We start from the raw sequence: 25,151 nt of genomic DNA on the forward strand, positions 1-25,151 counted from the left end.
AGCTTTCGGAGCGACGTTCCTTCATCAGGTGATTGTGGAGGGCTCGGTCGTAACACAGAATTTATAGCAAAAATTTGCAGTTGATTTACACATGAAAGAAGTGAAACTGTCACTGTATTCTAACAGATGAAAGGCTTAACAGACAATCAATTTTTCAATGTATAATTTCAGTTACATCACACTGCAAATTTTTGCTATAAATTCTGTGTTACGATCGAGCCCTCCACAATCACCTGATGAAGGAGCGTTATTCCGAAAGCTAGTGTGCTTCCAATTAAACCTGTTGGACTATAACCTGGTGTTGTGTGATTTTTAACGATATAAAGATTGGTGGAGTTGCAGAGAGTGAGAAGGATTGTCAGAAGATACAGCAGGATATAAGTCAGTTAGAGACATGGGTAGAAAAATGGCAGATGGAGTTTAATCTGGACAAATGTGAGGTGATGCATTTTGGAAGGGGGTCAAGTACAGGTGGACATTATACAGTGAATGGCAGAACCCTTAGGAGTATTGATATACAGCGGGATCTTGGTTTGTATGTCCACAAATCACTGAAGGTGACAGCACAGGTGGAAAAGGTAGTTAAAAAGGCCTATGGCATGCTTGCCTTCATTGGAAGGGGCAACAAGGATAAGGATAGGCAAGGTATGCTGCAGCTTTATAGAACTTTGGTTAGGCCATACTTGGAATTTTACTAAAACTCGCACAATACCAGGTTATAATCCAACAGGTTTATTTGGAAGCAGTGGATGATAACCTGGTGTTGTGTGATTTTTAACTTTGTACACCCCAGTCCAACACTGGTATCTCCAAATCATTGGAATTTTGCGTACAGTTCTGATCACCACACTATCAGAAGGATGTGGATGTTTTGGAGAGGGTGTAGAAAAGTTTTACCAGGATATTCCCTGGCATGCAGGATCTTCGCTAAGAAGAATGAGCAGCACGGTGGCTCAGTGGTTAGCACTGCTGCCTCACACCAGGGCCCCAGGTTCAATTTCAGCCTCGGCCAACTGTCTGTGTGGAGTTTGCACTTCGTCCACATGTCTGCGTGGGTTTCCTCCAGGTGCTCCGGTTTCCTCCCACAATCCAAAGCTGTGCAGGTTAGGTGAATTGGCCATGCTAAATTGTCCATAGTATCCAGGGATGTGTAGGTTAGGTGCATGAGTCCAGGGTAAATGTAGAGTAAAACGGTAGGGAAATGGGGTTGAGTGGGATACTCTTTGGAGGGTCGGTGTGGAGTTGTTGGCCAAAGGGCCTGTTTCCACACTCTAGGGATTCTGAGTATTCTAAGAAAGGTTAGGTGGACCGGGTTTGTTTTCACTGAAAAGCAGGAAGTTGAGGGACAAACTGATAGAAGTTAATAAGATTGTGAATGGTATGGATAAAGTGGACAGTCTGAGGCTTTTTCCCAGGCTGAAGGGTGTGTGTGTGTGTCTGTCTGTGTGTGTATCTGTCTGTGTGTAGGGTGTTGGGGTGCAGTATAAGAGACGTGTGAGGCAAGTTTTTCACACAAAGTGGTGAGTGTCTGGAACATGCTGCCAGAGGCGGTGGTAGAAGCAGTCACAATAGCAGCATTCAAGGAGCACCTGGAGGATACATGAAATGGAAGGAAATAGAGGGATACAGATCCTGTCGGTGAAGGTAGTTTTAGTACAGATGGGCAAATTGTGTCCATGCAGGCTTGGAAGGTCGAAGGACCTTTTCCTGTGTTGTAGTTCTTATTGGTCATAGAATAAAAGGGACAGTAGGAAGGTAGATGTCAATGGATACGTTTCAAGCTGGAAAAAGCTTTGTAGTGGACATCCCCGAAGGCTGGGACTGGGACCTTTGCTTTTCCTAATGTATACTAATTCTCTGGATCTTAGCGTACAGGGGACAATTTCAAAGTTTGCAGATGACACTAAACATGGATGAATTATAAATGGTGAGGAGGACAGTATGGAATTCAAAAGAGACATTGACAGTTTGGAGGAGTGGACAGGCAGGTCAGGTTCAGAACACGGAAGTGAGAGGTGATGTACTTTGGTCAGAAAAATGTTAGAAGACAGTATGAAAAAGGGGTTACAATTATAAAGGCAATGCAAGAGCAAAGGGACTTGGGTGTTAATGTGCTGAGATCATTCAAGGTAGTAGGACAGGTAGAGAGAGCAGTTAATAAAACGGAAGTATCTTTGGCTTTAAAGAAGAGCAGTAATGTGATATTGATTTTGTACAAAGCACTTGTTAGTACTCGGCTGGAATATTGTGCTCGGTTATGGGCATTGCATTATGGGAAATATGTGAATGCACTGGAGAGAGGACAGAGCAATTAATAAGAATGATTCCAGGAATGAGAAACTTCAGTAATGCTAGATTGAAGAGGTTAGGAGTGTTTTCCTTGGACAGGAGGCTGAGAGAAAATTTTGATAGAAGGTTTCAAAGTCATGAGGAGACAGGATGGAGTGGACAAAGAAAAGCTGTTCCGACTTGTGAAAGAGAATGGATCCAGAGGGCATAGACTTAGAGTGATGTGCAAATTGAAGCAAAGATGTTATGAGGAGGGGAGGGAAAAACGTTCCACAACAAGTATCAGGGTATGGAATGCACTGACTGGAAATGATGGAAGCAAGTTTGGTTGAGGCAGTTGAGAGGGCATTGGATGATTGTATAGAAATGGGATGCTGTAAAATGGGGAATGGGCAGGAAACTAAGACTACGCAATAGAACTAGTGCAGGCATGATAGGCCAAATAGCTTCCTTCTGTGCCATAGCCATAAGATAGAGGAATAAAATTAGGCAGTCAGCCCATGGAGTCTGCTCCACCACTTGCTCATGGCTGATATGTTTCTCAATCCCATTTTCCTGCCTTCTCCTGTAACTCTTGATCCCTTAGTAATCAAGAATCTATCTATCTCTGTCTTCAATGGCTTGGCCTCCACTGCCTCTGCGGCAATAGGTTCCACAGATTCACCATCCTCTGGCTGAAGAAATTTCTTCTCTTCTCAGTTGTAAATGTCTGTCCCTTCACTCTGAGGGTGTGCCCTCAGGTCTTAGTCTCTTCTGCTAGTGGAAGCATGTTTTCCACATCTCCTCTATTTACACCGTCAATACCCTAAGTTTCATTGAGATCATTGCGCCTGTCCCACCTACATTCTTCTAAATTCCATCAAGTACACCCCGAATCCTTAACCACACTTTATATTGACAAGCACTTCATCCCTGGGATTATTCTTGTAAATCTCCTCTGGACCCCTTCTGACACCAACACATCCTCCCTTGGATACAGGGCCCAAAACTGCTCACAATATTCCAAATGCAGTCTGACCAGAGCCTTATACTGTCTCAGCAGTACCTTTTTGCTATTGTATTTTAGCTCTCTTGAAATGAATGCTAACATTGCATTTGCCTCCTGACAGCCAACTGAACCTGCATGTTAACCTTAAGAGAATCCTGAACTAGGACTCTTAAGTCCCTTTGTGTGTTACCTTGTCAAACGCCTTCTGGAAAATCAAATGCATAAAGTCCACTGGCTCTCCTTTGTCTAACTGGCTTGCTACTTCCTCAAAGAATTCTAACAGATTATTCAGGCACAATGTCCCCTTAACAAAGACGTGCTGACTCTAGCCCTATTTTACCACCCACTTCCAAGTACTCCATGATCTCATCCTTAATAATGAACACTCTAGTTTTAACAATGACTGAGGTCAGGCTAACTGGTCTATAATTTCCCATCTTCTGCTTCCCCTTTTTTAAACAGAGGTGTTACATTTGCCATTTTCAGTCCTCCGGGAATCTCCCTGAATCCATTAATTCCGGAGAAATCGCAACCAATGCCTCCAAAATCTCTTCAGCTGCTTCCTTCAGAACCATGGAGTGCAGTCCATCCAGTCTGGGTGATTTATCAATCCTTAGACCTTTTCAGCTTGCCCAGTTTCTAGTCCTTAGCGATAGTCACTACACACCTCTGCTCATGACTCTTTTGGAGTTCTAGTTTTCTACTGGTGTTGACAACAGTGAAGACTGATGCAAAGTATCTATTCTGTTCCTCTGCCATTACTTTATTTCCCATTACTTCTTCCCAGTCTCATTTTCCAGTGGTCCAATGTGCACTTGTGCTTCTCTCTTACCTTTTTATGTATCTTTAAAAACGACCTTTTCTTGTCAGCACGGTTGCCTTGTCATCCCCTAGTATGTCTCTTCTTCCTTGGTATGAATTTATGCTTTGCCTCCAAATTACCCCCAGAATCCCCTGCCATTGCTGCTCCACCATTTGTTTCAGCTGAGTTCCCCTTCCAATCAACTTTGGCCAGCTCCTCCCCTTGTGTCTTTGTAGTTACCTTTACTCAATTGTTATACTATTACATCTGATTCAAGCTTCTCCCTCTCAAACTGCATGGTTAATTGTATTCTATTATGGTCACTGCCTGCTAGAGATTTCTTCACCTAAAGCACCCTAATCAAGTCTGCCTTATTACAGGGGAACCTCGATTATCCGAATAGCAATTATCCAAAAATTGGATTATCTGAAGGAGAACTTGAGGTACCGACAGAAACATTACATCAAAGATGTGCACACAACACTGATCACATCTTTTCTTTACAGTGATTAAAAGTGCTGCCGAGAACAGTCCTGGACTGATGGGAGCGCAGGCACCGTCTCTAAATGACTGACTCTCTCTCTCTCTCTCTCTCTCTTTCGCTTCCCACACTTTCCCTGGTGTTCTACACAAGGAACCCCCCTTCCCCAGATAATCTCTCCAACAATGATCAGTATAGAGCAAAGGTGGAACCTGTCAAAAAGTTGCATTAAAAAGTTTGTGTGTGTATATGCTAATTGGAGACTCGTGCCCCAAAAGGCAGTAGCAGCAGCAGCTGTCTTGTTGTTGGTGTTCAGTTCGGCTGCCCCACGGAGGGGTTGGGGGGGTGCGGTGATTGACAGGGTTTAGGGGCGGGTGGGGGGGGCGGGGGACAGGCAGGGGGCAGTGTTGGACAGGGTTTGGGGGGGTGGCTGACGGGCAATGTTAGGGGGGGCAGGGGCTCATGCGTGGTGTGCTACTGCCTAGTCTGGACAGGGAGGAGACTTAATGAAAAACTCCGAGCTCCAGAGGAAAGGCATTGAATTGATTAGCCGAAGAATCAATTATCCGAACGAAATAGTGCCCGCCCATCTCTTTCGGATAATCGAGGTTCCCCTGTACAGATCACCAAATCCAGAATTCCTAAGTAGGCCGTACCACAAGCTGCTGCAAAAAAAAAATCTTATAGCAATTCTGTGATTGTGGGGATGAATAAGAAAAGATATACTGAACTTTGATTAAACCTCACCATAGCCAGCAATATATAGATGGAAACCTGATGTATAGACTTGTTGTTATGTTACTATTTCCTTGCTTCTTAATTTAAAGCTATATTTCCATCTTTTATTGCATAGGATGAACAAAGCACTCTGTGTCCACCTGATCAGTTTAAATCTAAAGTGTCTCAGATCATTCATTATTTTCTTCTTTCTAATAGGTAATATATGATTTGGAAAAAGAAAAGATAAGGCTGCTATGTGACATTTTAAACAAATACAGTGAACATATCACTAGTTTTGGAAGAACACTCATCGAAGTAAGAACTGTACCATAAGTATACTTCTTTTTTTATATTTATAGAAATAATATTATGTAATATTGATGCATATGCATTTGTAAATGTTGTGTTTATATAATGAAATGAAATAAAATACATTGTTATCTTTAGCGTCAAAGTCAAATTCATGAAGCTGTACAAAATATCGACATTGAGAAAGATATTCAGATATTGTTGGACAACACATCCATTTTATCAGATGAAAACAAAACCGAATTTCTTCTTACAGATTATTATGTAAGTATATATTTAAATTTAAAGTTAATAAATACTTCACTGAATTACCGACTGTTTGGATGGAGAATATAGTCAAGTTAGCCTAATGTCTGTCATTAGGGAAAATGCTAGAGTCTATTATTAAGCAAGAAATAGTCAAACATTTAGAAATACATAACACAATCAAACAAAGGCTCAACATGATTTTGTGAAAGGAAATTATGTTTGACAGATTTGCTAGTAGAGTCCTTTGAGGATATAAGGAACAGAGTTATAAAGGGGAACTGGTAGACGGAGTACATTTGTATTTTCCGGAAGTATTCGATAATAAGATTTTTATACAAGCTAGGAGCTCACTGTAATGGGGTTAATATATTAGCATGAAGTGATGATTGGTTAACACACAGAACACAGAAATTCTGGGGTTTTTTCAAGTAGGAAACACCTAGCTAGTGAAGTGCCACGAGGACCAGTCCTAGGGCCTTAATTTACTATCTGTGTTAATGACTTGGATGAGAGGGCAGATTGTAGAACTATCCATGTTCTCTGACAATACAGGTGAAGGGCATATTGTGATGACAATACAAGAAATCTGCAAGACAATAAAAATAAGTTGAGTGAGTGACAAAAGCTTGGCAGACAGCATCTAATGTAGCAAAGTGCAAAGTCATGCACCTTGGCAGGAAAAATCAAAAGGCAGACTGTTATTAAAATGGATAGCGGCTCCAAAACAGTGCAGTATAGAGGAATCTGGGTATTCCTGTGCATGAAACATAAAAAAATTAGCATATAGATGCAGCAAGTAGTTAAGTGTTGGCCTTTATAGCTAAGGTCTGGAATTTTAAAAATAGGGAAGTCACATTACAACAATGCAGAATGTTGGTGAAGCCACACGTGGAGCATTGTGTATTTTCATTCTTTCTGGATTTAAGAAAGCATGTACTAGCATTAGAGACAGTTCATCAGAGACTCACAATGCTGCTTCTTGGATTGAAAGAGTTGATTTATTAGGCCTTTATTCATTATTGTTTAGATCAATGACAGATGATATTATTAAAATAAGATTCTGAGAGGGTCAATGTAGTGATATTCCCACTAATGGGGTATCTTGAACTGGAGGACAGAATTATAGATTAGATTAGATTCCTTACAGTGTGGAAACAGGCCCTTCGGCCCAACAAGTCCACACCGACCCTCCGAAGAGAAACCCACCCAGACCCTCTGACTAATGCAGCTAACACTATGGACAATTTAGCATGGCCAATTCACCTGACCTGTACATCTTTGGACTGTGGGAGGAGACCAGAGCACCCGAAGGAAACCCATGCAGACACTGGGAGAATGTGCAAACTCCACACAGACAGGTGCCTGAGGCCGGAATTGAACCTGGGATCCTGGTGCTGTGAGGCAGCAGTGCTAGCCACCGTGCCGCCCCAAGAATAAGGGACACTATTTAAAACTGATATGTAAAGGAATTTCATTTACCGAGAGTAGTGAATTATGGGAGTCTCTAATGAAGAAAGTTATGGAGGCTAAATATTTGAAAATATTTTGAAGAGGATGTAGACAGAATTTGAACTGTTGGGAATTGGGAGTTGCGATGACCTGGCCAGAAAGAGAAGTTGATGCCAAGGAGGGTCAGTTGGGACCTTATTGAATGGCACAGAGACTTGAGGTGCCAAAAGACCTACTTCTATCTTCTTATAAACTCTATCTTATGTCGTTACGTAAAAGTGAAAAGTGTGCAAACAAATGTTGACAAAATAATGTTGACAAGGGTCCGATAATGGAAGTGTTGAAAAACATTCAACATGCTAATTAGCAGTAGAAAGATATTTAAATTGAAAGCCTTTGTCCATCTTTTTACTGCACATTTGATTTAAAAATCTGCAATCAGAATTTAAGGCAGAAAATAAGCCAGCGATTTGAAGGGACATTGAACTAAAAACACAATTTGCAGTCTGTTGTACTTCTAGTAAGAGTAGTGACTGTACATCTTTTGCTGTTAACCACCTTTTGGGATGTCCTAAATTAGTAAAATATGAATACATCTTTCTCTTTATAACAGGAGGAAGATGGTAGAAACACAATGGATAAGGAAAGAAGGAAGACTGCACTAGCACAGAAACTGCAAAGACTCCAGGATGATATAAACAAAGTAAAGAAGGATAAAGAAGGTTAGATTCCACTTTAAATTTTCTCTAATGAGAAAGAATCTGATTTAACATGAATATTTGAACTCTAAAACTCTAGTAACAATAACTATTCTGATTGCTTTCCCAGGGTTGGAAAAAATGATCAGTACAAGTTTCAAAAGTCCTTCATTTTCAGATCCACAGACTGAAGAAAAAACTGTCTCAATGCGAGATGAGGTATAGCTCACTATCATGTTAATGTTCAGATTAAGTTAGACTTAAAGAACTGTGAGACTTTAGAGTGAATAACGCTATTGGATAAATCTGGCAGTATGGAAATAAATCAAATATAGGCCGCTTTGTAAATACAAGGAAAATTCTGTTTGGAACAAATAAGTCCACAGTGTCCAATTTTGGATCAGATTTAATTTTGAATCCTGTTTTCTTGTTTCGTATTACATTACTCACTCAAAACCTATTCATTCTAACTAGCTCCACAGTAAAACAGAGTGGTTCAGCCTCTTCCATGAAGGCTTAACCAATTCACTTCAGTGAGCCCAACAACATAGCATCGTGAGGCCATTTGTCCAACTGAGTCTGCATCAGCTCTTTCAAAGAGCTACCCAGTTAGTTCCAACTCTTTTCCAACATCACCATTTAATTTTTCTGATATTATATTTATTCAATTATTTGAAAGCTATTACTAAAGTTATAATCAGCATCTAATCTGGCATTGTACTCCAAATTCTAACCATTCATGTAACCATTTTTTTTCCTCACGTTCTTTGCTTCTTTTTACCAAATATCTTGTACATAATTTTAAATAAGAGTCATCTTTTTATTCAGCTGTTGGAAATATTTTTTCCTTTATTTTCTCTGTCAAGACGTTGCTGCATTTTAAAATGTATATCGGATCTCCTGTTCACCTTCTGTACTGTAGGAAAACAGAGGGTTGTAGTTGATGGAACATGTTCATCTTGGTGTCCAGTTACTAGCAGCGTACCACAAGGGTCGGTTTTGGGTCCACTGCTGTTCGTCACTTTTATAAATGACCTGGATGAGGGCTTAGAAGGGTGGGTTAGTAAATTTGCGGACGACACTAAGGTCGGTGGAGTTGTGGATAGTGACGAAGGATGTAGTAGATTGCGGAGAGACATAGATAGGATGCAGAGCTGGGCTGAGAGGTGGCAAATGGAGTTTAATGTGGACAAGTGTGATGTGATACATTTTGGACGGAGTAATCGGAATGCAAAGTACTGGGCTAGTGGTAGGATTCTTGGGAGTGCAGATGAGCAGAGAGATTTCGGTGTCCATGTACACAGATCCCTGAAAGTTGCCACCCAGATTGACAGGGTTGTTAAGAAGGGATACAAGTGTTTTGGCCTTTATTAATAGAGGGATTGAGTTCCGGAACCAGGAGGTTATGCTGCAGCTGTACAAAGCTCTGGTACAGTCACACTTGGAGTACTGTGTACAGTTCTGGTCACCGCATTATAAGAAGGATGTGGAAGCTTTGGAAAGGGTGCAGAGGAGATTTACTAGGATGTTACCTGGTATGGAAGGAATGTATTATGAGGAAAGGCTGAGGGCCTTGAGGCTGTTCTCGTTAGAGAGAAGGTTGAGGGGTGACTTAATAGAGACATACAAGATAATCAGAGGGTTAGATAGAGTGGACAGGGAGAGCCTTTTTCCAAGTATGGGGATGGCAAACACGAGGGGACACAACTTTAAAGTGAGGGGAGATAGGTATGAGACAGATGTCAGAGGTAGTTTCTTTACTCAGAGAGTAGTAAGGGTATGGAATGCTCTGCCTGCATCGGTAGTAGATTTGCCAAGTTTAAGTGCATTTAAGTCATCATTGGACAGGCAAGTGGACATACATGGAATAGTGTAGGTGGGATGGGCTTCAGATTAGTATGACAGGGTGGCGCAACATCGAGGGCCGAAGGACCTGTACTGCGCTGTAATGTTCTATGTTCTGTGTTCTAACATCAACTTTTCCAATCTATCTATGTAACTGAAATGTTTCGTCCTGGAACCATTCTAGTAAATCTCTTCTGGACTCTCTCAAAGGTTTTATCTCCTTTATACAATGTGGTGTTCAGGGTCAGACATTTCTCTCAAACTGCAGACAAATTTGTTTTTCAAATTTGTTTAGCAGAACCTCTTTGCATGCAAAAGCCGTGCCTCCATTAACAAAGCCCAGGATTCCATTATTATTTAGTTTGTCACATTTGACATGCCACTTTCAAAGATTTGTATACAAACATCTGCAGATTTTTGTTCTACTTCAAAATGTGCCATTTAATTTCTGTTGTCTCTCCTCATTCTACTTGTCAAAGTATATTACAGCATACTTTCTATGTTGAACTTCATTTGTATGTCCACCAACCTAACTACATTCTCTGAAAATTGTGCCAAAGTTCAAGTCATTGATGTATTTAGAAAGAACAATGGTTCTATTACTGAGCCCAGGGGTATATATCTCCCTTTAGTCTGAAAAAAAACTTATACAGACCGTTCTGTTATAATGCGCGTTTCATCAATGCAAATTCGCTGTAAGGCGATTGATGAATTGGGGACGCTGTTTCTAAAGCATGAACTTTGAAAACGTGTGTCAACTGTACCGCGATTACAGCGCCAACACTTTAAGTGCTGTTTCTCATGTGCAATTTTTCTATAACACGGGATTGCAAAAACACAGTCATCACATAATGGAAGAACTAGCTGTACCCTACACTGCAGTTGTGTATTGACAAGTAATACTGAGAATGTATGCTGAATTTAAAAAGTAGCATTGAAGCATAAATTTAGAGGTAATAAAATGAGAACATGTCAGTGCTATAATGTATATCTTTTTCTCTCATTTTAAGAATTATAATAATCTAACTTCTGTTCCTAGGCATCTCTGAAACTAATTCTCTTGGAATTAAATTTCTACAAACTTGCATCAACTATGGCAGAGCTAGAAGGAAATCCTAAACCTTCCCATCCATTAAGTGAAAACATCCTTAAATGGAAAGATAAGGTGCATCCAAAGTTTAAGTTAATGGCACTGTACTTGGAAATTCAAAGTAAATGTGTCCTAGTTTTTCTATTTATCAAGGTTATACTGTCACATAATTGCTACTTTTTATCTTCTTTTGACAAAACATTGAAAAAAGTGAATATAATTTGTAAAATAATTAGTTATTCAGTACAATTTATTAAGCTACAAATACGTTTTACTTTGAGGGAATGGCCAAAAACAACTTCTTTTAAACCAAAGTTGTTAAATGAAAATGTGATTATTTGAATTTTCTTCTGGCATTAAACTTTTATTTTACTCTTACAGTTCAAGCACCCGAAATTACTTAATTATCAGGAATAATCTGTAAAGCACTGTAAATGTATAATTGAATAATTCTAGGACCCTTCCTGAAGAAGGGCTTGTGCCCGAAATGTCGATTCTCCTGTTCCTTGAATGCTGCCTGACCTGCTGCGCTTTTCCAGCAACACATTTTCAGCTCTGATCTCCAGCATCTGCAGTCCTCACTTTCTCCCCTAATTCTAGGACCAGTGCCATTTAGAACATATATCAGGACAGTGCAGAACAGGCCCTTCAGCCCTTAATGTTGTGTCTATCTGTGAACTAATCTAAGCCCATTCCCCCTACACTACTTCATCATCACCCATATGCTTATCCACAAGGACTGTTTAAATTACCCCAAAGTTGGCTGAGTTATCTACATTGGCAGGCATGGCATTCCACGCCCTTACCACTCCCTGAGTAAAGAAGCTGCCTCTGACATCTGTCTTAAACCTATCACCCCTCAATTTGCAGCTATGCCCCCTCGTACAAGCTGACGTCAACATCCTAGGAAAAAGACTCTCACTGTCCACCCTATCTAATCCTCTGATCATCTTGTATGTCTCTATTAAATCCTCTCTTAGCCTTCTTCTTTCCAATAAGAACAGACCCAATTTACAACATAGAAAAATTAGTTGAAGCTTGGGATGGAAACTAGCCTAAATTGGAAAACGCCATTCATTTGGGAATGTGGGTTTCAAACAATGGGAGAAAGACAAAATAAAAACAAAAGGATTGTTTTGGTTTTCTGTCTTGCAAGATTGCATTGCTTGGGGGTAAAACAGGTGGTGGAGAGCAGAGGGAAGATTTCATGCATGAGAGTCTGCCATCATGTTGAAAAAGGATTTTGATGGACCAAATGATCATTTTCAATTTGTCAGTTTAATGGGCTGAGTGCTACAGTATACTGACCAGCTGTGTTCATGACAATGAGTGGGTTGGAGGGGGTGGGGGGGAACAGTAGGTGGGATGTGATGGGATAGAGAGGTGGCAGCCCACTCCAACCTGTTTCCTCTGATATGGAGGGGCATAAATGGTAAGGCACCCACAAATCCAACCTTAGGAACAGGTGGTGAAGGGGGAACCTGAGTACTTTATGTGGCTAATTATTATCTACTTAGTGACCATGGCTCTTAAAGTAATATTGACATTCTGATAGTGAGAAGAACACAGCAAGATGGTAACAGACCCAGATTCATATTAATACAAAATTGTTACATCTCTGGAAATACAATTACTTTCAAGCAGTTATTGCTCCTAACACCTGATTCTGGTTTCAAAGATATGCTGTGAAGTAGCAAAGATTCTTTCTGGTTCTTGTCCAGTCGAGAAGACTAATCATCATCATCTAACCTTGTACTTCCTGAGTAGAGAACTTGACTCATAGAGTCATAGAGATGTCCAACACAGAAACAGACCCTTCGGTCCAACCATGCCGACCAGATATCCCAACCCAATCTAGTCCCACCTGCCAGCACCTGGCCCATATTCCTCCAAACCCTTCCTATTCATACACCTATCCAAATGCCTTTTAAATGTTGCAATTGTACCAGTCTCCACCACTTCCTCTGGCAGCTCATTCCGTACGCATACCACCCTCTGCGTGAAAAAGTTGCCCCTTAGGTCTCTTTTATATCTTTTTTCTCTCACCCTAAACCTATGCCCTCTAGTTCTGGACTCCCCGATCCCAGGGAAAAGACTTTGTCTATTTATCCTATCCATGCCCCTCATAATTCTGTAAACCTCTATAAGGTCACCCCTCAGCCTCTGATGCTCCAGGGAAAACAGCCCCAGCCTGTTCAGCCTCTCCCTGTAGCTCCAATCCTTCAACCCTGGCAACATCCTTGTAAATCTTTTCTAAACCCTTTCAAGTTTCACAACATCTTTCCAATAGGAAGGAGACCAGAATTGCACACAACATTCCGACAGTGGCCTAACCAATGTCCTGTACAGCCGCAACATGACCTCCCAACTCCTGTACTCAATACTCTGACCAATAAAGGAAAGCATACCAAACGTCTTCTTCACTAGCCATAAATACTTTGATTTCATAAAGATATTGAGAGAACAGTGCATCTAAACCTCAAGTAATTCTACTAAATACAGTTGGGTTGCATAATAATTGTCAACATGTAACATTTCACATGCAGTTCTTCAGTTGATATAATAAATTTTAATTTTGCAGGAATATCATCACAGCTTGGTACAGGTATCACGTTCAATGAAGATGAAAGATGTGCAGTGTAACAGAACATTAAACTCTGCATCTTCAGATAGCAGGAGAGATCACTACAAACACAGCCCCCAGCAGACATCTGAAGTCATATATGTAAATCATACAATTCATTCAAATCATTCAGAGTCAGGAACAGAGCGATCAGAAGTGGATGCAAACTCACCTGACTATGGTAATTTAGATGAACAAGATAATTTTAGTCTAAAAATGTGAGCTTTGTTTTGTGCAAACTGTTGGGAATATTGCTGATAATATGTTGCCAAAGCTTCTGTCTTTGCATTCAACTGGGCAAATAATCGCAATAATTTATATATCAGGAGAAGAGTACTGTCATTGACAGTTAGTTCTGATTAGCTGCCCAATCACTGAATCACACCTGACAGTAAACAACAGTTATTGAATAATCCTCAGTGCATTCAATCTTTATTAACAACCAATTTGAGAGCATCAGTCAAGCTTGTAATGTGATGGCACATTCACAGTTTCTACAAATGATAGGCATTCATAATCATAGACCTGTTCTTCTGCATACGCAAGAATACGTTCATACGTTTGTCATTTTGAATTAACCAGAAACATGGGGACCCTGTATTTTCCCACTGTTTTATCCCTGATAATGCCTTAGATGAGTGTAAAGCAAAGGTTTTGGCACTATGTCTTACTGTTTAGCAAGAAAACATTTTTACTGAAACCTTGGAGGTAAGCAAATTCTGAAGCAGAGAATTTAAACAGATTAAATTTATTATAATTCATTTAGATTGCCATCAACCCTCTTTTAATCTTGTCATAAGTTATTACTTCCATGTTTCATACTTTTGTTGATCTCCTATGCTGCTTCAACTTCTAATGTTTGAAAATTCTGCTTTGCCAAATCAGCAATTCAATAGTAAACTCAAAAAAACTAAAGCATTTCCCATTATTAGAAATAATAATACTGGAAGATTAATGTTGGGAACAGAAATTTATTGGCTGTGTGTAAACCAGGACATTTAGTGAAAGTAGAACATCTCAGCTGAGATTGACATTAAATAGAATAGGATCTTTGGGACACATGGTATACTTCTTGGTTGAAGACTTAAAAATGAGTCATGCATTCCCATGGTCAATTGTTTTTACATAATTTTACCCATTATGATCTTTGTCCTGCTGGGAATTCAGAACTAGAGGATATCATCTCAAAGTAGAGAATCAGATAAAGGAGATATGTCTCCATTCTGATCCAAAGAACAGATAATTCTCATTTGTAAGCATACTCAGTTCAAAGAATCATACATTTCTAGGTACAAAGAGAATCGAGGGACATTACAACTAAATATGAGAAGATGGATTGAAATTGAAATATATTCTTACATTCTGCGAGTATTGCTGCTTTGCAAAGCCATTTCAAAGCACACTGAAAATAGTTAAGCATTTATATGTAATGAGATCTTTAGAACATTTTATCAGTTGAAATATGTTAGGTGGTAAGCGAAACAAACAATGTAATTCCTTCCCTCCATCATATGTTCAGAATTGGGGATGTTTGCCAATGATTGCACAAGGTTTAGCACCATTCATGACTCCTCAATTACTGAAATAATCCATTTTCAAATGCAACAAGATCTGGATGATATCCAGGCTTGGGCTGACCAGTGCCAAGTAACATTTGCACCATACATATACTAGGCAATGACCATCTCTCATAAGAGACAATATAATAACCACTGCTTGATATTCAATATTACCTTGACTGAATCCCCCAGTATCAATATCCTGGCTGCTACCATTGTCCAGAAACTCAATTGGACTTGCCTGATAAATACAGCACTGTAAGAGCGGGTCTGAAGTTAGGAATACTGCAGCAAATAATTTGTCTCCTGACTCAGTAAAGTATAACCACCATTTACAAGGCACATGTCAGGAGTGTGATGGAATACTTCCCCACTTGTCTGGATGGGTGCAGCTCCAACAACACTCAAGAAACTTTACATAAACCAGGACAACGCATCAAGGTTGATTGGCACCACTTCTACAAGCATCCCTCTTCTGTCAAACCTCAGTGGCAGCAGTACATTCTATCTTACAAGATGCACTGCAGAAATTCACCAAAGATCCTTAGATAGCACCTTCCAAACCCATGACTACCTCCACCCAGGACAAGGGCAACAGATACATGTGAACACTTCCATCTACAAATTTCCCTCCAAGCCACTCATCATCCTGAATTGGAAATATGTCACTGTTTCTTCACTGTTGCTGGATCAAAATCCTGGAATTCTCTCCCTAAGGGCATTGAGGGTTTACCTAATGCATGTGGACTGCAGCAGTTCAAGAAGACAGTTCACCACCACCACCACCTCAAGGGCAAATAGGGACAGGCAATAAGTGCTGGCCAGCCTGCAATACCCATGTCCCATAAGTGAATAAAAAATCGAGTTGCCATGTACAGAGTGACCAGAGCTAATTTTGTGATTTCATCACTTATTTAACCATCCCCACTTTAGAACACATTCATTCACTATGGTAGCAATGAGAGTCTTCTGTATAGGTCAGTAAAATATCACCTTCATAGCTCTTATGAACACATTCAGTTAAAAGAACCTACCTGAGAGTTCAAAATAAAGCGATAAAATACCATTAAATATTTGCACAAGATGCAGAATTGTAAAATTGTGAAAATTTCTTCGTATTGAGAGATGCCTGCTGAAGGCACAAGCAAATTTAAACTAATGGTTTTGATGTTTAAAAAAAAATACATCACAGGATGTGACCGTGTCAGACTAGACCAGCATTTGTTACCTACCTCTAATTGCCACCGAGAAGGTGGTGATAAGGCTACTTTGTGAACTGCTTCGATTCATGCGCTACTAGGGAGTTCCATAATTTTGACCTGCTTACAGTAAGGGAGTGTTTAAGATGATGGTTAGTTTGCCCTTCAAATGGCCTTTGTCCTGCATCACGTTGAGCTTCTTGAGTGTTGGGGAGCTACACCCATCTCAGCAAGTGGAGAGTATTATATCACATTTCGTACTTGTACTTTACAGATTGTAGACAGGCTTTCGGGAATCAAGAAGTGGGTTAGTCTGCACAAAATTTCCAGCCTTTGATGTGTTGTTGATGTAGTGGAAGCTGCTCCCTCTTAGTTTCTGGTCAGTGGGAGTAGATTTGTTCTCTTGTTAAAAGTGGTCATTGCCTTGCATTTGTGTGTACAACTGTTACTTGCCACTAATCAGCCCCAAGCCTGCGATGTTGTCGCAAGGCTTGCTGAATATGAACATGTACTGCTTCAGTATCTGATGATGGCACATTCGTTTAGTATTAATTCATAGATTGATACCTTCCAAAATTGATTTCAAAACATTTAGAAGATTCTTATTTAATTCTGCAGTAATCAATCCTGTTGAGGAGATTGGAACATGCAAAGCTCTATATGATTATCAGGCTGCCAGAGATGATGAACTTAACCTGAAACAAGGTAAGGACTTGCATCACTAGAATTTTGCTAAGATGGGCATATTTCTACAATTTCTCAGGATGATTGCAGCACCACTCAATTAGCAATGAGAAAAGACACAATGTTTGAAATTTTCATTCAAGGAATGTGGATGTTGCAGGTTAGGCCAACATTTATTGCCTAATTGCCCTCAAAGATTGTGATGAGCTGCATTCTTTAACTACTGCAGTTCATGTGGTATAGGAAATAGTATAATGTCGTAGCGCGATTAGGGAGGGAGGATCTTGACCCGGTGAAGGAGTGATGCTCCCATTATCTGCTGCCTTGAGCTTCCAGGGGAGTAAAGGTTGAGGGTTTGGAAGTGAGTGAATAGTGAAGGCATTGAGTTTATGTTAATTATTAATAATTTAGTTGGCTGATCATAATTGATGCAATAATTGAAGTGAGACCACTAGAAAACAACAACTGTTGCTTGCTGAAAATGCCATACTCATGGATCTATTTTGACTTCCCATTTCTTTTCCCAATGTAGGTGACATACTTACTATTTACAAAAAGGATGCTACGGGATGGTGGCTTGGCAGTTTGCAAGGAACGAAGGGCATTTTCCCAGCTACCTATGTAGAGGAATTACCCCAAATGGAAAAAATCAGATCAACAGAAGCATAAAATAGTTCAGACACTACATGTCACTTATTGTTGGATGACAACAGGGTGATTTGGAAAACTTCTGAAAAGAAGAGTTGTAGTATTTCAATACAATCCTGCAAACTTGAATTAATTTTTATTTTAAAATCTCATACAAGTTTTGGACAAGGACTGTTTTAAATCTTAAATGTGGTCATGTAATTTATGCTTGTGAACTGAAAAGCAAACACAGAACTTACTGCAGCTAGCAAACCGATTTACTCTCTCAAAGTTCTCTTGCAGAGTTACTGTAAGTGCAAGTGGAGAACAGTACCCTCTACAGGATGTTTGGGACCAGCAAAGAGAGCACACAACTATCTCCTTCATCACATTGAACGTTAGAATACTCAGTCCGGACAAGGAGTTAAGTCAGAATAACACAGTAAATTTTAAAATAGGTACTAAAAATGAAAGAAACAGGGTTTAAGAAGTTTGGCTTGAGAGAATCAAGACAAAGAAAAAAAGTCTGCTTTTCATTTCTGAAGGAATTGTAAAATACTCAGTATCAGTGACAGTTTGTCAGTAATTAAGACTGACCATGCTATTAAAAGGAAAACGTAGTCTGAAATAGGCAAGCTCAAACTTTGTGGTATGTCAAGTTTGTCTTTGCCATATAATTGTAGTGAAGTCATACCATTTGATGCACTTGAACGGGAGAGCAGACATCAAGATGTTATTTTGAGCAGCACAATGAGGACAGCGCATCTTCAATTTTCACATTTTAACTGTTTCTATGGTCAAGTAAAGTTGCTGTTCAAATCATGCATTAATGATGCTGTTAGCTTCAGTTACTTTTATAGAAAATACTAGCCCTTTAGTGACATCCACGCTGAATTCACAAACTCATGTTTCTTGAAATAAATCACTAACAGGCAAAGTACATCTTTGATCGTTCAGAACATGTAAAACCCATAGAATTGTTATGGCTCAGAAGGAGGCACATTGTGTTTGCACTGATTCTATTACCTAATGCCAATCTTCTGCATATCTCCCATATTGCTCGATACCTTATCTATCCAAGTAACTATCTAATGCTTTCTTGAATGCCTCAGTTGAATATGCTTTCAATGCATTGCAATCATTCCTATGTAGGGCTTATGCCCGAGATGTCCATTCTCCTGCTCCTCGGCTGCTGCCTGACCTGCTTGCTTTTCCAGCACCATAATCCAGACTCATTGGTCTGAACACATATACACCCAGGACCCTCTATTCCTACATGCTGCTTAGACTTTTACCCTTTATTTTAATTTGTCTTCCAATGTTCTGTTGACCAAAGTGCATCACCTCACACTTCTCTGCATTGAATCTCATCTGCCACCTATCCGCCCACACCACTTAATTGTCAGTGTCCTTTTGGAGTTCCACACTGTCCTTCTTACCATTTATAATTCTTCCAGGTTTAGTGTCATCTATAAACTTTGAAATTGTCTTCTGCACACCAAGATCCAGAGCACTAACTTATGTTTGGAAAAGCAAGGATCTTAATACTTACTCTGGAGAAATCCACTGCAAATCTTCCTCATAGAGTCATAAATCATGGAGACAGGCCCTTTGGCCCAAACTAGTCCATGCTGACCAAAATGTCCATCACCGCTAACCCTATTTCCCTGCACTTCACCCATATCCTTCTAAAACCTTTCCTATCCATGTATTTGTGTAAATGCCTTTTAAATGTTGTTAATGTACCCCCTCAACCACATGCGCATTCCATATGCATACCACCCTTTGTGTCAAAGGTTGCCCCTCAGGTTCCCTTTCATTCTTTTCCCTCTAAACTTAAACTGATGCTCTTGAGTCTTTGATTACCCAACCCTGGGGATAAAAGATTGAGGGCATTCACCCTACCCATGCCTGTCATAATCTTGAACGCTTCTATAAGATCCCCCTCAGCACTGTAAAGAAAAACGTCCTAGCTTGTCCAACTTCTCCCTATAACTCAGACTGTTGAGTCCTGGTAACATCCTTGTAAATTTATTCTGCACTCTTTCCAGTTTAATAACATCCTTCCTAGAGCAAGGTGACCAAAACTGAACACAATAGTCCAATTGTAGCCTCACTAATGTTCCGTACAACTGCAACATAACTCACAACTTATATACTTAATGCCCTGACTGATGAAAGCCAGTGTACCAAAAGCTGCCTTCTGGCCTAAAACATATCCGTTGACTATTATTGTTTCCGATCACTCAGTAAATTTATATCCATGTTATTGTCTCTTTTATTCTGAGGCCTATAACTTTCTTTCTAAGTTTGTTGTGTGACACTGTACCAAATTTCTTCTGGAAATCCACGTATACCACCAACAGTGTTACCCACGTGGATCTGTTGCCTCTTCGAAAAAACCCCAAAAGGTTAACACAAACAGAAGTTGCTGGGAAAACTCAGCACATCTGGCAGCATCTGTGAAGAGAAATAAAGTTAATGTTTCTGGTCCGGTGACCCTTCCTCAGAAAGTTAAATATGATTTTTTTTCCTTTAGAAATCCATGCTGACTCTTCCTAATTAAGCAACCGTTTTTTCCATATGATTACTAATTCTATCCCAAATAACTTTCTAGAAGTTTCCCACCCTTTAAGTTAAGGTAACTGGTTGTAATTGTTACAATTAACCTTACAAGCTTGCTTGAATGAAATTGTAATGTTTGTAATTTTTCAATCTTTTTGATCTAGGTATTGGGATGAAAGATTGTGGCCAGTGGTCCCACAATTTCTACCCTCGTTTCCTTCTAAATCTGCGGATGTATCTCATCCGGTCCCAGTAGCTTGTTAATTTAAAGTCCCAATGATCTATCCAAAATTGCTTCCTTATTAATTTTGAACCCTTCTGGTGACTGAATCTCCTCCTCTGCCAGAATGGAATGGACATCATTCCGACCACATCTGCAGGAAGTGCACCCAGCTCCAGCTCCTCGAAAACCAATTTAGGGAACTGGAGCTGGAGCTGGGTGAACTACGGATCATCCAGGAGGCCAAGGGAGAAATTGAGTAGATGTACAGGGAGGTGGACATTCCTTAGACACAGGATAAGGACAGCTGGGTTACAGTCGGGGGGAGGAAAGGGAACCAACAGATAGGGCAGAGATCCCCTGTGGCCATTCCCCTCAGCAATAAGTATACCATTTTGGATACTGCTGGTGGGATGGCCTACCAGGGGAAGCCGTAATTGTCAGGTCTCTGGCACTGAGCCTGGCACTGTGGCTCAGAAGGGAAGGGGGAAGAATAGAAAAGCACTAGTGGTAGGGGACTCAATAGATAGACGGATTGATAGGTGATTTTGTGGTCAAGCACAAGACCCTTGGAAGGTATGTTGCCTCCCCGGTGACAGGATCCAGGATGTCGCCGATCAGGTTTACATGGTTCTGAAGGGGGAGGGGGAGCAGCCAGAAATTGTGGTACATAATGGCACCAATGATATAGCCAGAAAAAGGATTGAGGATCTGAAAAGTCACTACAGAGAATGAGGTTGGAAGCTGAAGAGCAGGATGAGTAGAGTAGTAATCTCGGGTTTGCTACCAGTCCATGAGATAGTGAGGTGAAAAACAGTCAGCAAATGTAGCTGAACACGTGGCTGCGAGCCTATAGCTTCAGATACCTAAACCATTGGGATGCCTTCTGGTGAAGGTGGGACCTGTACATGAAGGACGGGTTCCACCTGAATTGATGGGGCACAAATGTCCTGGGTGAGAGATTTGCTTGTGTGATTCGGGAGGGTTTAAACTAGTTTGGCAAGGAGGTGGGAATCAGGACTCCATATCTGAGAGGGGGGGCAGTTGTAGATGGGGCAGTGACAGGATGTAGTAAATCTAGTAGGAAGGTTTCTCACGTGATGAAACAAAGAGATCAGTTCAATTGTCTGCTTTAATGTAAGGAGTGTCAGAAATAAGAGTGATGAACTTAGAGAATGGATCAGGACTTGGGGCTATGATGTTGTGGCCATATGGAGATGTGGGTTTCACAGGAGCAGGTGTGCTTGCTAGATGTTCCAGGGTTTAGAATGTTTAAAAATAACAGGGAGGGTGGAAAAATAGGAGGAGATGTAGCATTGCTAATTAGAGAGTGCATCACAACTACAGAAACAAAGGTTGTTGAGGAAGGTTTCTCTACTGAGTCAGTATGGGTGGACGTTAGGAACAGCAAGGGAGCAGCCACCTAATTATTGATTTTCTACAGATCCCTAGTAGCAATAGAGAGATTGAAGAACACATAGGTTGGCAGATTTTGGAAAAATGCAGATGTAGTAGGGCTATTGTTATGGGTGATTTCAACTTTCCCAATATCGATTGAAACCTCCTTAGTGCAGATGGTTTGGATGGAGCCGTTTTTGTATTGTGTGTTCAGGAGGGTTTCCTGACTTAGTATGTAGACAGGCCAATAAGGGGAGAGGCCAGTTTGGATTTGGTGCTGTCAATGAGCCAGAACAGGTGTCTGATCTCGTGGTGGAAGAACACTTTGGTGACAGTGACCACAACTGCCTCACATTTACCATAGCCTTGGAGAGAGAAAGCAGCAGTTACACCAAGGGTAGATATTTAATTGGGGAAAAGGAAGTTTTGATGCTATCAGACAGGAGTTGGGAAGTAGACTGGGAGCAATTGTTCCACAGAAAGGGCACAGCAGACATATGGCGACTGTTTAAGGAGCAGTTGTTTTGAGTGAAGCACAAATTTGTACCTCTGAGACAGGTAAGAAGTGGTAAGATTAAGGATCCTTGGATGACGAGAACAGAGGAGCTTCTCGTCAAAAGGAAGAAGGCAGCTTACGTAAGGTGGAGGAAACAAGGATCTAGCACAGCTTTAGAGGATTACAGGCTTGCTAGAAAGGAGTTCAGAAATGGACTGAGGAGAGCCAGGAGGAGGCACGAGAAAGGCTTGGTAAGAAGGATTAGGGAGAACCCAAAGGCATTTTACTCATACGTGAGGAATAAGAGAATGATCAGGGAGAATATAGGGCCGATCAGGGATAGCATAGGGAAATTGTGCGTGGAGGCTGAGCAGATAGGGGAAGCTCTAAATGAGCTTTTTGCTTTGGTTTTCACTAAGGAGAACCTTGTTGTGAGTGACAACAGATCAAGATTGATGAAGTTGATGTGCTGGAAATTTTGGCAAACATTAGGATTGATTAGTTCCCAGGTTCAGACCAGATTTACCCTCTTGCTCCAGGAAGTTAGAAAGGAGATTGCTAAGCCGCTGGCGAAGATCTTTGCTTCCTCACTCTCTACAGGAGTCGTACCGGAGGATTGGAAGGAGGTGAATGTTGTTCCTCTTTTCAAAGGTAATAGGGAAATCCCTGGCAACTACAGACCAGTCAGTCTTACGTATGTGGTCAGCAAGGTTTTGGAAAGAATTCTGAGGGATAGGATTTATGACTATTTGGAAAAGCATAGTGTGATTAAAGACAGTCAGCATGGCTTTGTGAGGGGCAGGTCATGCCTTGCTAATCTTATTGAGTTCTTTGAGGAGGTAACAACTTAGGTCGACGAAGGTCGAGCAATGGATGTGGTATATGTGGACTTCAGCAAGGCATTTGATAAGGTTCCCCATGCTAGGCTCATTCATTAAGTCAGGAGGGTGGGATACAGGAAGATTTGGCTATCTGGACTCCGTGTTGAGTAGAGTCTCGCAGGGCTCTTGGGCCTCTGATCTTTGTAGTTTTTATAAACGACTTGAGTGAGGTGGTTGAGTAAATTTGCAGATGACACAAAGGTGCCGTTGATAGTATTGAGGGCTATTGCAGGCTGCAGCGTGACATAGACAGGATGCAGAGCTGGGAAATGGCAAATGGAGTTCAACCTGGATAAATGCAAAATGATGTAATTTGGAAGGTCGAACTCGAATGCTGAATATAGGATTAAAGACAGGATTCTTGGCAGTGTGGAGGAACAGAGGGATCTTGGTGTGCAAATACATAGATCCCTTAAACTTGCCAACCAAGTGGATAGGGTTATTAAGAAAGCATATGGTGTTTTGGCTTTCATTAAAGGGGGATAGAGTTTAAGAGCAGCAAAGTTTTGCTATAGCTCCTCAAGCCCCTTGGAATATGTTGTCCAGTTCTGGTCGTCCTGCTATCAGAAAAATACAGAGGCTTTGAGGGTGCAAGGAAGGTTTAGCAGGATGCTGTCTGGACTGGAGGGCTTGCCTTATGAAGAGAGGTTGACTCGCTCGGACTTCTCTCTCTGGAGAGGAGGAGGAAGAAGAGAGGTGACCTGATCAAGGTATACAAGGTAATGAGAGGCATGGATAGAGTCAATAGCCAGAGACTTTTCCCCAGGGCAGAATTGACTGGCACAAGGTGTCGTAGTTTTATGATATTAGGAGAAAGATATAGAGGGGACATCAGAGGTAGGTTCTTTATGCAGACTTGTGAATGCATGGAATGCTTTACCAGTGATGGTGGTGGAAGCAGAGCCATTAGGGACACTTAAGTGACTGCTGGATATGCACATGGACAGCAGTGAATTGAGAGGTGCGTAGGTTAAGTGATTTTAATTTACATTAGGATTAATCCTTGGCACAACATTATGGGCTGAAGGGCTTGTACTTTTCTATGTTCTATCATTTTCCTCTTTTTTGGAAAGAAAATGTAAAGTATTAATTTAATACTTCAGCCATGCCTACTTTAGCCATTCTTTTACTGTTCATGTGCCTGTGGAAGATGTTGGGACTTCTGTTTGTTCGCTGCTAGTTTTTTTTCTCATAGTTTCTCTTTGCTTCTACTTTGATTTTTCACATCCTCCCCAAATCCTTGGTGTTCCTGTTGATTCTAAATTGCACTTTTGGTCCTAATCTGTCACAGGAACACACTTTTTTCTCGTTTTAATTTCTATTTCCTTTATTATCCAGGGATTTCTTGATTTTTTTTGTCCTATCTTTACCATTAGGTGGAATATACCTTCACTATACTTGAATCATCTGCTTTTTGAAAGTGACCTATTGTTCACTTACTGTTTTTTCCCCTCTTATTCCAGTCAATTCTGCTCAGCTCTGTTTTTGGCCCATTAAAGTCAACTGTCTGTCAATTGTGTTCTCTTGCTCTGTACTGTTGCAATGCCTTCCTGAAACTTATAATACAATGATCAATCTCCTAAAAGTTGCCCACTGACACTTGATTCACGAGGTTCATCTCATTCCAAAGACCAGGTGCAATAATACATTCTTCCTTGTTGGACTGGACACACACTGCTGGAGGAAACTCTCCTGAACACTTGTGTCCCACTGTCTCTTACATTACCAGTATCTCAGTCTATATGTGTGTAACTGAAGATGCCATTTAAAAATAACTTAATAATATTGGCAATTCTCAGTACGTTCCCTGCAAATATGTTCCTCTATGTACTTCCCACTAGTTGAGGGTGTATAGACTATACCAAGCAATGTAATTGTACCTTTTTGGAATCAGTGGCTCTGACAAAACTGACTCTGTACTTGAACCCCTCTGAGACATCTTCCTTCTTCAGTACTGCAACCTCTCCTTTCCTATCTTT

At 40.7% G+C, this 25,151-nt stretch overlaps 1 protein-coding gene across 2 annotated transcripts in view; it reads left to right on the top strand.

Annotated features, from left to right (window-relative positions):
• nostrin (nitric oxide synthase trafficking) overlaps positions 1-19,264 on the top strand; it is a 56,870-nt gene extending 37,606 nt beyond the window's left edge. For both annotated transcript variants that reach the window (XM_043693923.1, XM_043693924.1), the window contains 8 exons: positions 5,497-5,595; positions 5,728-5,853; positions 7,901-8,009; positions 8,116-8,204; positions 10,870-10,995; positions 13,502-13,724; positions 16,920-17,006; positions 17,518-19,264. In XM_043693923.1, the coding sequence (XP_043549858.1) occupies positions 5,497-5,595; positions 5,728-5,853; positions 7,901-8,009; positions 8,116-8,204; positions 10,870-10,995; positions 13,502-13,724; positions 16,920-17,006; positions 17,518-17,654 (996 nt within the window). In that variant the 3' untranslated portion in view covers positions 17,655-19,264. The remainder of the gene's footprint in view (positions 1-5,496; positions 5,596-5,727; positions 5,854-7,900; positions 8,010-8,115; positions 8,205-10,869; positions 10,996-13,501; positions 13,725-16,919; positions 17,007-17,517) is intronic.
• The last annotated feature ends 5,887 nt before the right edge of the window (positions 19,265-25,151 follow it).

Source organism: Chiloscyllium plagiosum, chromosome 7 (assembly GCF_004010195.1).
Source record: "Chiloscyllium plagiosum isolate BGI_BamShark_2017 chromosome 7, ASM401019v2, whole genome shotgun sequence".
Lineage (NCBI taxonomy): Eukaryota > Metazoa > Chordata > Chondrichthyes > Orectolobiformes > Hemiscylliidae > Chiloscyllium > Chiloscyllium plagiosum.